The 15319-nt window shown below is 31.2% G+C and overlaps 1 protein-coding gene across 1 annotated transcript in view; it reads left to right on the top strand.

Moving 5' to 3' along the window:
• The first annotated feature begins 704 nt into the window (after nucleotides 1-704).
• The window catches only part of LOC118203684 (uncharacterized), a 30207-nt gene continuing 15592 nt past the window's right edge, over nucleotides 705-15319 (top strand). Inside the window, exons 1-3 of the mRNA XM_035375962.2 lie at nucleotides 705-982; nucleotides 1558-1707; nucleotides 9896-9996. Of these exons, the coding sequence (XP_035231853.1) occupies nucleotides 925-982; nucleotides 1558-1707; nucleotides 9896-9996 (309 nt within the window). The 5' untranslated portion in view covers nucleotides 705-924. The remainder of the gene's footprint in view (nucleotides 983-1557; nucleotides 1708-9895; nucleotides 9997-15319) is intronic.

Raw genomic sequence — 15319 nt, 5'->3', positions numbered from 1 at the left:
TAGACCACATTAAAAAATCTGATAACTAATTATAAATCTTGCATTATAATATTGACAAGAATTTAACCTAAAATTATACAGGAATTTAACTTATTTTATACAGGAGATTCTAGAAACTATTGGAAATTGACATTGATATCGGTACAGTTAAAACTACTTTTTTAACTCAAAGCAATTTAATGTAAATGTTGAATTTAGGATGTGCATAGTTTGAATTATATACTGCATAGTCTTTAATGCATGTCTAATGTATTACATTCTTATATACTACAAATTCAAATAAAAGTAGAGGGAAATACATTTTAATTTAAATCATAAAATTTCAAAATTTATAAATTACTCATCAAAACATGAAATTAAGTATATTGATATATATATTAGTTTAAAAATTACAATTTTAAATTAAAAGTATGCACCCCTTCTTTATATGTGAAATAGGAAAACACCAAATATATTATTTCCACTAAAATTTAATTAAGGCATTGGTAATGCAGAATAAATAAATAATGTAGAATCGTCAGCATCAAATCCGTTATTTCTATAACTAAATACTCGAGTTTTTCACAAATCTTAAGAAATTAAAATATCTATTACGTACACTTTCAAAAACAATCCGTGACCTCCGCCGTCCTCAGTTTAGCTCTAAAACGACAGTCAGAAACTTAAACGGCAGCTGTCCAGCTGACGGAAAAATTTCCGACGCGTCCTTCTCTGTAATGAACACCAGACTCGGTCTCTGTCGAGTAGATCGCAAAAAACGACCCGTTCTTCTATCTCGACGGTGTCCAAATCTTAATAAATGCAAATCTGAAAACGTCCTCCTAGTTAATATTTCTTCAGTCAATCACTACAACTTCTATCATGAAGATTTCCTGTGAATATCAATTGTTACTTATTTACGAACTTTACGAAGACGAATAAAACATGTCGAAGTTGTTAGTGGCTAAAGCTCTAAATTTGCTTTCGGAGGACCTTAAAACAGGTATGTATGCTGAACATGCAGTTAAGAGCAAAGGGATCGTTAATGTTTTGCTTCTAAATAACATATATTATCACTATCAGACCTAAATTTAATGGGAACCCTGTACCAATACTTCTCAGTTTTTGAATTAAATTGGGTTTTTCTTCAGAGAGATAATGTTCCGATATTTTAATTTATTGTGCATTTGTTTATTGTAAATTTCAATTATTTATATATATATATATATATATATATATATATTACATTTCTTTATATTAATTAATTTATGTTCACTTTTCTTGATGGCCTTCCATGGGGCTCCGGCGCTTCAGATTTTAGAAATATAACCATAAATTTCAGTCTGAGCAGAAGTTCAGTGTATATATTAAAAAATGCCCCAGTCTTAGATTGTGATGATAGCCGATCATTTTTAGTATCATCTATACTATATTAATTTTGTCATTTATTTACCATATATATATATAACTAAATACTCGATATATATATATATACTATAATATATATATATATATATATAAAATATATATATATATATATACTTTATTTTATTTATTGCATATTTATTTATGTTCCAGAAAATCCCAAAATTAAGAAAGTGAAAAATAAAACTGTTTTGTCTACCAAAAAATATGGGATCCAAAAGCAGAAAAAAAAACTTCAGAAGCTTGCTGAACAGAAAAGAAAAAATCGTACACTTTTAGAGCAGAAAACCAAGTCATCAATTGGTAATTTTAACTGATCTTGTATATTTGATTTCATCCTATATTTCTCAAGTTTTTTTATTACGTGGTGACTCACATTTCATATAAAAACCATTATATCGGCTGTAGCTGCCAGTATTATGTGCAATTTAGATCTTTACATTATGGTAACTTGGCGATTTTTTGGCAAAAGTTTGGCAACCAACTCTCCTACAGCAACCCTCTATTTTTTTTCCCCGCCGCCATTTTGTCTTCACGAAGTAAAGACATGTTTCTTTTCTTTTTATCTACTGAACACTTCTTCCAACAATCTACTAGCCGAATTACACTTATGCTAGAAATTTTATCAAACAAAACTGCTTAATCATGACAAATATTCACTGCAAAATTGGGAAAAAGTGCACAATACCATAGTCCTTACGCGTTTTTCAAAATAACACATACACATAAACCATGTACACGTCGACTTATTTTTACTTAAAAAAACATCCCGGAATTGCACAAAAATGGCATTGCGCACTCTCTTCACTATATCCATGTACACTGCTTTTTTCTCATAAATTAGAAAAATTTCACGAAAATACATGACAATTTTCTCAATCTTTAAACCCGCTAAAAAGAACATATATGAAATTACCTGATCGCGAAAAAGTATTTACCCTTTACAAATATGAACATTTCCACATATAAAATAAATAAAATATCCAAAAACTTTTACCTCTAAATCATCTATTACATTATACACGTCACCAACGAATTCATACCGCAAGCATTACAAATACTTAGTATCAAATATTTAAATTATTTCCATGCACATTTATTTCAACTTAAACATATACCAAATTCCTACAAACATAAAATTCACAAAATAACTATCATTTAATTAAAATATCACTAAACCATTTACACGTCGACTTATTTTTACTTAAAAAAACATCCCAGAATTGCACAAAAATGGCACTGCGCACACTCTTCACTATATCCGTGTACACTGCTTTTTTCTCATAAATTAGAAAAATTTCACGAAAATACATGACAATTTTCTCAATCTTTAAACCCGCTAAAAAGAACATATATGAAATTACCTGATCGCGAAAAAGTATTTACCCTTTACAAATATGAACATTTCCACATATAAAATAAATAAAATATCCAAAAACTTTTACCTCTAAATCATCTATTACATTATACACGTCACCAACGAATTCATACCGCAAGCATTACAAATACTTAGTATCAAATATTTAAATTATTTCCATGCACGTTTATTTCAACTTAAACGTATACCAAATTCCTACAAACATAAAATTCACAAAATAACTATCATTTCATTAAAATATAATTAAATTCAAAAACACTACTTAAAATATAAATGAGCACATACATTAAATTAATTAAAATGACCTTACAATCCTAATTACTTTAAATCATTGCTAATAACAATTTTCCCAATAATACCAAATTCCTTTCCACCTTACATTTAGAACAATGCATAAAAATAATATCCTCAAATAATTAAAAATACTAACTTACCTAATCTTCTTCAGAATCTTGATTACGTGGTGGATACACTTTTGTAATTCATTCAATAAAATTATTGAAAGATTTTTTCTGCGAATTTTTCCTCCATACTTCCTCCGCTAAATAAAAAGCAAACTTCTCTTTATCACAATGCCTAAATACCCATTTCGAATTCACTTTAGTTAGGGCCATGGGATCCAAAAATTAAACACTGTTTCACACAACACAGAATAAAGCTAAATACAAAATTTCCACATTTTTTCCCGATTTCCCCCCTTTTCCGATTAAAGAACCGTAATTCGTCCATTAATATCACATGACATATCCCATGATCTCTCATTTCCCTCACGCAAAATAATGCATAATGGGAACTGAGTACTGCTCACATTATTACCAAAGTCCCAGGTAGTAACCTTTATCGCCTCCAAAATGTCGCCAAACTATCAGTTACCATATTGTAAAGATCAACCGCAATTTATAGTACAGGATAACCGAGAAAGTTCTTACCATTCATGGCTGTTAGCATTACGTCTTTAATTAATCTTCCCTCAGCGCCCAACACTTTTTTAATGTTCCTGCTGCTAATAAAACTGTGAAATCTTGGATGTGAAAAAGCATGTGCTATAAGTCTGCCTTTTTGTTGAAGAATTTCTTATAGAGGTAGTTTTCCATCCACGGGAATGAAAGGACGGATCCACGGGATCCAGTTTCATTCCCGTACCGAGAACAGTTTGTTTGGGTGTACCGAGAACAGTTTGTCATAGCTAATCCATTGAATGGTATTCTTAGTTGTCCTTACCTCATGTGGTCTTTACATGTCATGTAGGTACCCTTGTGATTAGCCAGTGGTGTCCCTTTTGCAGCAGAGCATATTTTACCCATTGCAACTGCTGTGAGTACAGGTACTTGGTGATGGTGTGGCCTGATGTTAGTAGTTCATAATGCAGTACTTCGTGACTTCTCTATCAGACACAGAGCATGATGTTGTGTAGGTGTAGAGGTTGTTTTGAGGTGTAAGGCATGTGATCATGTTTGAAGAATCCATCTTGGTTATACTTGGAAGTGCCGTATTGGATCCATTCCTCATCACTTGTGGGAACTTGACCAAATATGTGTGTGTTCAATGACAGGCAGGCTGCCACATGATGTTGCTTGTTGGATACTGGCAATGTGTGAAGTACCCACTTGTTCAGCTTACCTTCCCTTTATAGTGCTGAAGTCTGACTCTTTCCTTGGAAATCCAGAAGTTATTGGTAAGTTCATCACACATTTGACTGTTGTCTTTCTCTATGGCTGCTTTCAAGGCATCATCATGCAATTATAGTTGCCTATTGTGATGTTCATCACAAAGGCTCATATCTTCAACTTGAACTGCTGGAACCTGGTGGTAGGTTTGATCATAACAATACTCCCCAAATGTTTTCCATGTACAGTGATTTGATGCTGCTATTCACAGGTCAGTCATGAGTTATACAGCAAACAACCACTAACTAGTTGCTTCAATACACTTCAGAAGGTCAGTGATTAAACCTTCATCACTTTTCTGGCACATGGATCACTTTATATCCTCTTTGTGAGATTTAGTCAGTTAGAGTAGACTAAAGGGTATCCCTTGTATTATCGTGAAGTTCTTGTTTCATTTATCGCCAAGTTGCTGTTTCATTTATGGTAACCGGAGTAGTTGAATGTTCCGTAAATATCCTTTACCTAGAATTGGGTGCTTTGACTTTTTAAGTAAAAATATATCGATGTGTTCATGGATACAGTCAAGGGAGTGTGCAATGTCTAATTTGTGTGGCTAATCTTTGAAATATGGTAACAGGTAGTTTGGCGACATTTTGGTAAGGCGATAAAGGTTACTAGCTAGGACTTTAGCAGTGTACACAGATAAAGTCGAGTGTGTGCGATGCCATTTTTGTGCAATTCTGGGATGTTTTTTTAAGTGAAAATAAGTCAACGTGTACATGGTTACCAAGAATGTGCAATTCTTAAAAATGCGGCAAGCAGTTTGCGATTCTGCACTTTCTCCCAATTTCGCACCTAATCTTTGTCATGATTAAGCACTTTTGTTTCATAAAAGTTCTAGCATAAGCATAATTTGGCTAGCAGATTGCTGAAAAAATATGTTGAGTAAAAAAAAAAAAAAAAAAAAAAAAAAAAAAAAAAAAAATGCCTTTGCTTTGTAATACTGTGAAGCTGTGATTTTTTGTGCAAAAATCGCCACTACACAAAGCCAAAATAACAAGTCAAAGAATTGCACAAACTTGGTGTCCATGTACTGCCCAAAATTGCCAAGTATCACCAAGGGGCATCCATAAATATATCTTTACCATTTTGTTAAACAGGCTGTAAAAATGCAAATATTGATTGTATGGTTCTCCCTCCCTTCATAACATTTCTTGTTTGATTTTTAAATTATTCTTTTCCTTTCTAAAATGGTTCTTTTCATTATTATATATAATAAAAAACAGTACCTTTGAGCCATGAAGTTATTCAAAAAAAAAAAAAAACATGTTTGCAGTTAATTAATTTGTCACCAATGAAGTGCTTTTCATGGGCATTCATATAATCAGAAAATACCAAAAATTGTGCATTTTTAGCCAGTCACATGTAAGTAAAAACATTGTAATGTAAAGAAAATTACAGTGTTGTACTGAGTGTTGTAATGTGTTATAAAACAACAAAAGTAATATCTGTCATATTTTATAGATGAAGAAATATGCAAAGTAGTTTGATAGCATTGCTCAAGTAATCTGCTAGGCTATGTTACACTCTAATAACTGCTGTACAACAAGTATAGGTCATAAAAGACAACTGAAAATTTGCTGTAAGTGAAAGCAGCCAAAAAAGATATTTTTAAGTGTTATTTCGGCATAATGTAGATCGGGGCTTCTTAAATTTTTTTGTCATACCCACTTTTTATCACTGAGATTTTTTTTGCGACCCCAGATATTAAATGTAAAATAAAGCTATAAAAATAAATATCCTCCTGTAAATAATTTACTTCTTTGGTAAACAATATATAAATATGTAATGATTTTAAAAATGCGTAGATGAAAACAGTGGAACTTTTAACAGTTTACGATACTGCGTAGATGACCAAGAAGACCGTAGTGGGTTGAAGGTGGCAGAGTGGAAAGCATGATGACACAATTTAGCACAATGTATCTTGAAAAATCACAATCTTAATTTTTTTTACGTGTATCCAATCATCCCTTTTTCAGACAAGATGTTTCCTTATTATATTTGAATACAGAATTTGTATTTTGAAGTACGACGTTATCTTCAGCAAGTAAGCAGCAGCATAGATGAAAAGCGTCTTGCGAGCAGCAGAGCTTATGCGAAAAAGGGGAAAAGTTATAGTACTTTCAGAGGAAGAAGGTTGGGAGTGGGAAAGTTTCAGTTCAGAGTTTTGGTTTACAATTAATTTGATTGAACAAGAGGCTTCTACATTAAAACGTTATGTAAGACAGAAAAATCTGGAACCTGTGAGAAGAGATGAATTTAGGGGTAGATCACCAAATTTAGAATGTTAATTTTGAGGTCGCCAATTATTTTTTTAAACAGCTATCATATTTTGTTATATCTTATATATATGTATATATATATAATGTTGTATGATCTTAAATTCATTTAGTGTATATATAATATTAAGTAGTTTTAAAATTTATTTTAAGCAAACAAAAATTTAAAAAAATTCTAATGAGACAAGTGGGCTTGTTTTCTGTTGTATAACAAATAAAATGTTGATGCAATATTTGACAAAAATTTAAAAAAATTCTAATGAGACAAACGTGCTTGTTTTCTGCTGTATAACAAATAAAATGTTCATGCAATATTTGACACTGCCACACTTAAAGCATCTTCAACATGTTTCAAAGTTGAACGACATTTGGTTTTAATTAGCATTAAAGCTAAAAAAGTAGTTTATAAAAATATATGATGCTGAATTAGAGAAGAATATTTAATGCCATTTCAGAAGTAGTGAGAAAGCTAGTAATAACTCCGATCCAACTTCCTCAGGGATTTTTGTGAAAACTCAAGTTTTAAGTTTGAATCACTAGATAGCTTTACAAATTCCTAAGCATTTTGTATAACAGGTAATTAACCTCATTACTATCAATTAATGTCTTTAAACATCTAATCTCGTTAATGGCAATTAACATAATTTATGTAAAAGTCTTACAAATGCAGTTTCTTTAAATTCTATTATTGAATTGAATTTTAGTGACCCCAAAGTTTTGATTTAGGGTCATTTTCAAAATTTCATTTTGGGTCATGATCAATAAATAGTTTAAGAAACTTTAATGTAGATGAAATGGTCAAATATCATTTTCAAAGATACATTAAAAACTGTGTGAATGCTGTTACTGAGAAATATTTATGTATTTCAAGTAGCATATAGTAGAAACACATACATAAGTATATGCAAGTAATCTTAAATAATAAGCTTGATTATTTTCCTTTTTCCCATTACACTTTTTAGTTAGAGTAGATTTAACAGTGCCTCCTGGATTATCACTAAGTTGTTTCATTTATGGTAACCTGGTATAATTGAATGCTATGGAAACCCTATTATGACGTAATTGGTTGCATGATTGTGCTAAATTTGAATGATGAGAAAAGATTTGGAAAGGCTTGTTTATGTGTCGGATTTGGAATAAGAAGTATGTTGTTATTTTGTGATTTAGTGGTAAAATGGCTGAATGTGGTAAGATTAATTTGAAGTTTCTGTGTGATTTGCAATGAAAGGGAAAAAAGCATTAATTGCCTGGTCTGTAAATCAAGATTTACTTCATAGCCATTACAAGTGTCCTGTTTGTAGGAATCAAATGTGTATGGTCGAATGTCGGAGGAGACCAGCACTATGGAGGATCTTTTACTCTTTTACTCTTACAAGATATCTTTTACTCTTATTTTTGTGAATTGATGTGGTGATGTCAGTATACAGATTCTAGTTGAGATAATTTTAGGAAGTTTTTGGCCGCTGTTAAGGAATTTTGTTTGACTGAACACATGGAAATTTCTAAATAAGTTAAGTGGATAATTCCTTTGTGTAATGCTAATGAAGTACCTTTTTTATGTTGTTTCATTGTTTGATTTAAAATGTAGTTTATTGAGATTATATATTTTGGTAAAAATATATTTACGAGTATACCTTGGCGATTTTTGATGGTACATGGATACCAAGTTTGTGCATTCGCAAAAATCACTGCTACACTAAGCCAAAATAACAAGACGAAGAATTGCACAAACTCGGTATCCATGTCACAACAACCTATTTTTGATTTTTAAAAAATCATCAGAGAATTGCACAAACTTGGTATTGCACACTCCCTTGACTTTATCCATGTACACATCAACCTGTTTTCACTTAAAAGAACATCAGAGAATTGCACAAACTAGGCATTGTGCGTTTCCATGACTTTGTCCATGTACACATCCGAATTATATTCACTTAAAAAGTCAAAGGAGCAGGCAACAACAAAAAAAAAAAAAAAAAATATGAAATCTAAATAAACTGCATTTTAAATCAAAAAATGAAATAACATAAAAAAGGAAATTCATCTTTGCACTACAGTAAGGAAATATCCACCTTATTTATGAATTAATATATCTTCAGTCAAACAAAATTTCTTAATAGCATCTAAAAACTGCTTAAAATTATCTGAACTAGAATCTATATACTGGCTTCGCCGCATTAATTCTCAAAATAATTGTAAAAAATATCCTGCGTTTATTGTCCAATGTTTGCCCATACGCATTTTCTTCCTACAAACAGGACACTGAATAATGGCTACTAAGTAAACCTTCATTTACACATCAGTCAAGTAATGTTCCCCCCCATCTCTTTCCAAATCATACAGAAACTTCAAATTATTCTTACCACATTCAGCCATTTTCGTCTAAACCACAAAACAAGTAATATACTTCCTAATGAACACACACACGAGCCCTTATGAATTTACTGCAGTCATGCAACCGATTACGTCATAATAGGGTTTCCATAACATTCAACTACTCAGACTACCAAAAACTGAAGCACCAACTTGGCCGTAAATGAAACAACTTCGCAATAATACAAGGGGTACCTTTCTCTCTACTCTAACCTATATTTTTCGTTGGTTGGTGCTTTGACTTTTAAAGTGAATATGATTGATGTGTACATAGACAAACTATGTGTGCAATGCCTAGTTTGTGCAATTCTGATTTTTTTTTTTTAAATAGGTTGATGTGTACATGGATATCGAGTTTGTGTAATTCTTTGATTTGTTATTTTGGATTTGTATAGCAGCAATTTTTGGCACAAAACCTGAAAATCACCAAGGGGCACCTGTAAATGTATTTTTACCCACTTGAAGTAAAGTTGATTCAGAATTCCATGTTATATTATTAGGTTTCACTGATTGATTGTTACTTTCTTTTAATATCTAAACATTTTAAATCCTTAGAAAATTATCTTTTTCTGCAGTTATAAATACTTCTGCTTCATATAAAGATTAAATTATTAAGTCCACTGATACATCTTTTGCTTAATAATTGTTTTAGTTATAGTTGTTGATAACTATTTATATATTTTTCTGGAAGAATGAAAGCTGTTTATGAGTTTTACTTAATATCAATATCAAGAACCACTTTTATTCTATTATTTTCATGAATAAATTATATTAATAGGATATTAATTTTGTAGAGGATTATAAAGAAAAATTCTTAGTGGACAGGACTGAAGAAAATGTAAAAATTTTGCAACTGTTAAGACAGTTAAAACCTAAATCATCTGCTGCTCAAAAGGTATAGTATATTAGATAATAATTGTCTTATATTTAATCAGTGTATGTATTGAAATCTAAAATGCATATTAATGTTATTTTTACATCCTTGTATGATGTAAAGGAAGTATTGTAATCTCAAAAATTTTGTTTTTAAGATTTCAGTGGAAATATCCATTTTGACTATTTCTGTCATGACATTTATATGTACACTGCTCAAAAAAAAAAAAAAAAAAAAAAAATGGGACAGTGCTATATCTCCCGTTCTACTGGGCCGATTGACAAAATTCAAACTGCGTTCTTCATGTCTCGAAAGCGTGACTTAGGATATATATTAGATCTATATATTCTATATATATTCTATTCTAACATAGGTATTTTGACACAAAATCGGACTTTTTCTGAAATAACATACCAATTGTTTTCCATATTTCGATTCTACGGTTCAAATTATGCCAGAATTCCAAGTTTTGTAAAAATCGTACGAGTAGTTTTTAAAATATTAGCTCTCAAAATTTTAGCTCCTCAATGTTAATTGAATTTGGCAAATATTTATTAATATCTCTTTTTTTATTGAACTTTTTTGATTTTTTCTCTCACATTTTGAAATTTAGGTTCATTCCAAATAAAATTTACCCATTTTTTGTGTTTTATTTTTTAAATTTCTATTTTTAAATAATTTTTATAAATTTTTCGAAAAAAATTTTGAATTATAACCTATAAAATTTTTACCATCATCATAAAGTAGGTGTATTTTTAAGCATATCTGCAAAAAATTAGACTTTTTTATTCAAAATTTTCTAAGATATATAGGAATTTACATATTTTCGCGTTTTGAAATTTGGCATCTTTTTTTTGAGCGATAATAACGCCAAATGTGGTCTATGGATTTTTGTTACACTGAATTGCCACAGCTATTTTTAACCTTAAATTTCAAGTCAAATTTTATGAAGAATTAATTATATGAAATTTTTTCCCACAATAAGGTGTAATAAATATTTATTAATACTATATGAAAATCTATTTTTTGAAATTATAGATGATATTATTCAAATTTTTAACAATTTTTTTAAATTTCTCTCTTTCTTCCTTTTTTTTAAAAAAAATAAGAGTACATTTTTCTAAGAGTAAATTTTTACCTTCGGCGTTTTATCGTCTGCTACTTTACTTCGTTTAAATCGAATTGTCTAAAACTGAGAATTTTCTTTTAATGTTTATTTGAATTTTATGAAAATATTTTATGGCATTAAATGTGTTGGGGTCTCGTCCCAAATAACACACACTAAATAAATTCGCTGGTTTGATTCTTTATTAATTCTCATAATTAATTACAATTAACTCATAGCTGTGACCAGCCCTCTTACACCGTCGATGGCGATTCTCAAACTCGTTTGATCATCACATTACAGATGCGCATGCGTGGATTACATTACAGATGCGCAGGCGCGAACATGCCACCCCGCGTTGCAATGCTTAGCATTCAACTATTGTAATTAAGATATAGCATAAAAAATTAAACAAGTATATCATAAACAATTTTGAATAAGTACTATTACATAAAATCATTATTATAATTAGACATTTACCATATACATCAGCATACAACTCAAAGCAATACAATATAACATTTCAGTTACATAATGACATTTTATGTGAAACATATTCAATACTGTACAATAACTATAAAGACAATACTCATTTTTGTATTCGTGAGACACATAATTTGGTAAATGGTTGTTTGAAACTTTGTTTAATCTCTTTAATTCTGCATTTGCACCTACAAAATTCGTAGCGTTATCACTAAATAGTGTTAAACTTTTACCTCTTCGTGCAAAGAAACGTTTCAAGGTAGCTATTAATGCTTCAGATGTTAGGTCTGTTATCAGCTCTAAATGAATGGCCTTAGTAACCATACAAATGAATATACACACATAAACTTTTTGATATGTACCTTTTCTCTGGTTTTTGTACTTAATTAAGAATGGGCCACAGAGGTCAACTCCAGTACAATTGAATGTAAGATTAGCTGTGATTCTTTCCTTGGGTAAATCACCCATGATTTGCTGAGCTACAATGGGATTGGCTTTAAAACATATTATACAATTTTTTACAATTTTTCTACAAACATTTCTACCACTTACAATCCAAAATTTTTGTCTTATATGATATAACAAAGATTGAGGACCCACATGCAAATATTTTAAATGATAGTAATTAACTATTAACTCTGTTAATTTATGTTTAGAAGGCAGAATAATAGGAAATTTTTTCTCATAAGTTAAATTGCTATTTTTTAATCTACCTCCAACTCTCAACAGTCCATTACTGTCAATGAAAGGGTTAAGATTTTTAATAGAAATATTTCTTGGAACAATACCCGATTTTTTAAGATCATTTATCTCACTTATAAAATACTCACCCTGTACTAATTTTATTAAAGTTTCTTCAGCTGCTCTCAATTCTCCCACTTGTAAATTACCTACCTGCTTTTGTTCTTGCTTACAATTCTTGTAAAACCTAAAACAATAACTTATAATACGAATTAATTTTAAATACTTATTACTGCAATTCAATAAATCATTAACAAAATTTTTCACATTCAGATTTAAACATGTAGATAGTTCAGAATCAGCAAAGTTTTTAAGTTCATTACTGTCTTTTTCAGTAATTGCTTCAGGTATAACTCTTATAGGGTACTCATCCTTCATTAAGAAGTCAGGCCCGTTCCACCACAGTTGACTTAGTTGCAGTTTTTTGGCAGACATACCTCTAGATATGAGATCTGATGGGTTTTCTTCAGAAGCGATATGATGCCACTGTGCTATTTCAGTCAGATGCTGTATCTTTGAAATCCGGTTTGCAACAAATATCTTGAGCAGGTGTGGCTCTTTGTTTATCCATGACAGCACAATCATAGAATTGGTCCAAAGGTGGATAGTAGTAAGCTCCAATTTTAACGATGATTTCACTTGATGCATTAGTTTAGCTAATAGCACTGCTGCACAAAGCTCAAGTCTTGGGATTGTAGTCTTCTTTAGGGGTGAGACACGCGATTTACTGCACACCAACCTCACTGATGTACGGTTTGTTGCTGATGTTGCTTTACAGTAGATAACTGCTCCATAGGCGGCCTCTGAGGCATCACAGAAACCATGTAATTCAATCTTGATTCTATCTGGTAATAAAATACATCTAGGGACTTCAATGTTGTTAATTAGCTGCAAGGTAGTGGAGAATTCTTTCCATTTAGCCTCCTTTTCTGGCAAAACATCATTCCAGCTCAATTTTAACAGCCATAATTTCTGCATAAATATTTTTGCTACAATTATAACTGGATAAATTATACCCAATGGGTCAAAGATGCGAGATATGACGGATAACACTTGCCGTTTCGTAACTTTTACGTTGTCTTCGATTTTAACGTTGAAGCTCAAACAATCTCCTTTTGACTTCCATAAAATACCTAATGCTTTAGATTCTTCTGATTTACCAAAGGGATATGTTTTGTCGTTTGTTTGACACAGTTCAGTAGCATTACTACACCACTTATGGAGTAACATGCCTCCACTCTTCAAAATGCCTATTAATTGATTTTGAAGTTCTAACGCAGAACTTAGCGACTCAGCTCCAGATAGAATATCGTCCATGTACATGTCTTCTCTCAGTACAGGTGCTGCTAAAAGAAATTTATCTCCTTTGTCCTTTGACAGCTTTACAAGTGTTCTCATTGCTAAAAATGGTGCACTCACAGTTCCATAGGTTACAGTAGTGAGCTCAAAGTTTTTAACTGGCTTATCAATGCCTTCTTTCCATAAAATCCATTGCAACTTCCACTGGTCTGGATGGATAGAAATAGCTCGATACATCTTTTGTATATCAGCAGTGAAAGCAAAAATATATTTCCTGAATCTCAGCATAATTGAGAATAAATCATCTTGTATCACACCTCCATTATACTGTATAGAATTTAGAGAGTTTCCTTTGGTTGTCAAAGAAGAAGCGTTAAATACTACCCTCAAGGGAGTCGACTTACTTTTCTCTTCTCCCCTATATACTCCAATATGAGGAATGTAATATGAACCTCGTTCCTCCTCGCTTTCACTCACCTCGACCATATGTCCTAACTGTTGATATTCTTTTAAAAAATCTGAATATAATTCTAAATATTCGGGATTCTTTACTAAGCGTTTCCATAAGGAATTTAATTTACTCGTTGCAATTTGTTTAAAACTTCCTAAAGTGTCCGGATCCTCCATTAATGGCATTTTAACAACGTACCTACCGGTTTTATCTCGTGTATAATTTTCTACGAAATGTTTCTCACAAATTAAAAATTCTTTGTTTTTGGGTTTATCAGTTTCAATATTTTCTAATTCCCAAAATTTTCTAAGATTTTTATCTAAGTTGTCTTCTTCTTTTATCAACCCACAATGAACCCTGTTTTCAGTTTCTGTTGGAATACTTCCAGACACGATAAAACCAAAAACTGTATCTTGAAAAATAAGATCAGGATTATTCATTCGAATTTGACTCGGTTTCAAAAGTTCATAAAAAAACTCCCGCTCCCAACAACATATCTACCCTTTCTGGAACATTAAATCCTTCATCTGCTAATTTTAAATTAGGAAGATCTTGCACTGAAATTTTAATTTTGTGCGAAGGTGTTAAATCAGCAGTTATTTTTGGAATTACTAAAAAGTCCAAATTCTTTATAAAAGTTCCTTCTTTATTGCATATCGAAGCATTAATTTTATGCTTTATTGTTAAAGTAGCATCATTTATTCCCAAAACGGAAATGTTTGTTTTTTCTTTCTCTAACTGCAAATGTTCAATAAGATTCGGTGTCAAAAAGTTCGAGTCCAGCAAACACTTCACTCTGTGTTTTTTCCCCTCGTTATCAAACGACTGTTGAAAGCAGAACTGTACTCTGTTTATTCGAATAATTGCTAATAAATGCCTTTTGAACGAACTCTTGCTCATTAACATTCAAGGTCGGTGAGTCATCTCGTTTGGGAATGTTGCAGGCAGATACATTTGTTTTGTTTTTATTTTGTTCCGATGAAGAACATTCTTTCTCCTTTACGAAATTATTTACTTTCGGAAAGTGAATAGTTTTGTGGTGCCATTTTTTACAAAAACAAGAATATTTCGATGGGCAATTTGATACTGAATGCATATGTAGACAGTTAAAACATAATTTATTAGATTTCACAACCTGTACTCTTTCTTGTACCGGTAATTTTAAATACGATGGGCATTTTGCCAATCCGTGATTCTCGTGGCATAAAATACAGTTCTCTGTTTTAACATCTGATAAAAACACTTTAGCTACACTTTTTGAGCTA

This window comes from Stegodyphus dumicola, chromosome 12 (genome assembly GCF_044657685.1).
Source record: "Stegodyphus dumicola isolate Sdum_Otavi_A_Nest chromosome 12, ASM4465768v1".
NCBI lineage: Eukaryota > Metazoa > Arthropoda > Arachnida > Araneae > Eresidae > Stegodyphus > Stegodyphus dumicola.
The sequence above is the reverse complement of the archived record's forward strand: the minus strand, read 5'-3'. Positions and strand labels throughout refer to the sequence as shown.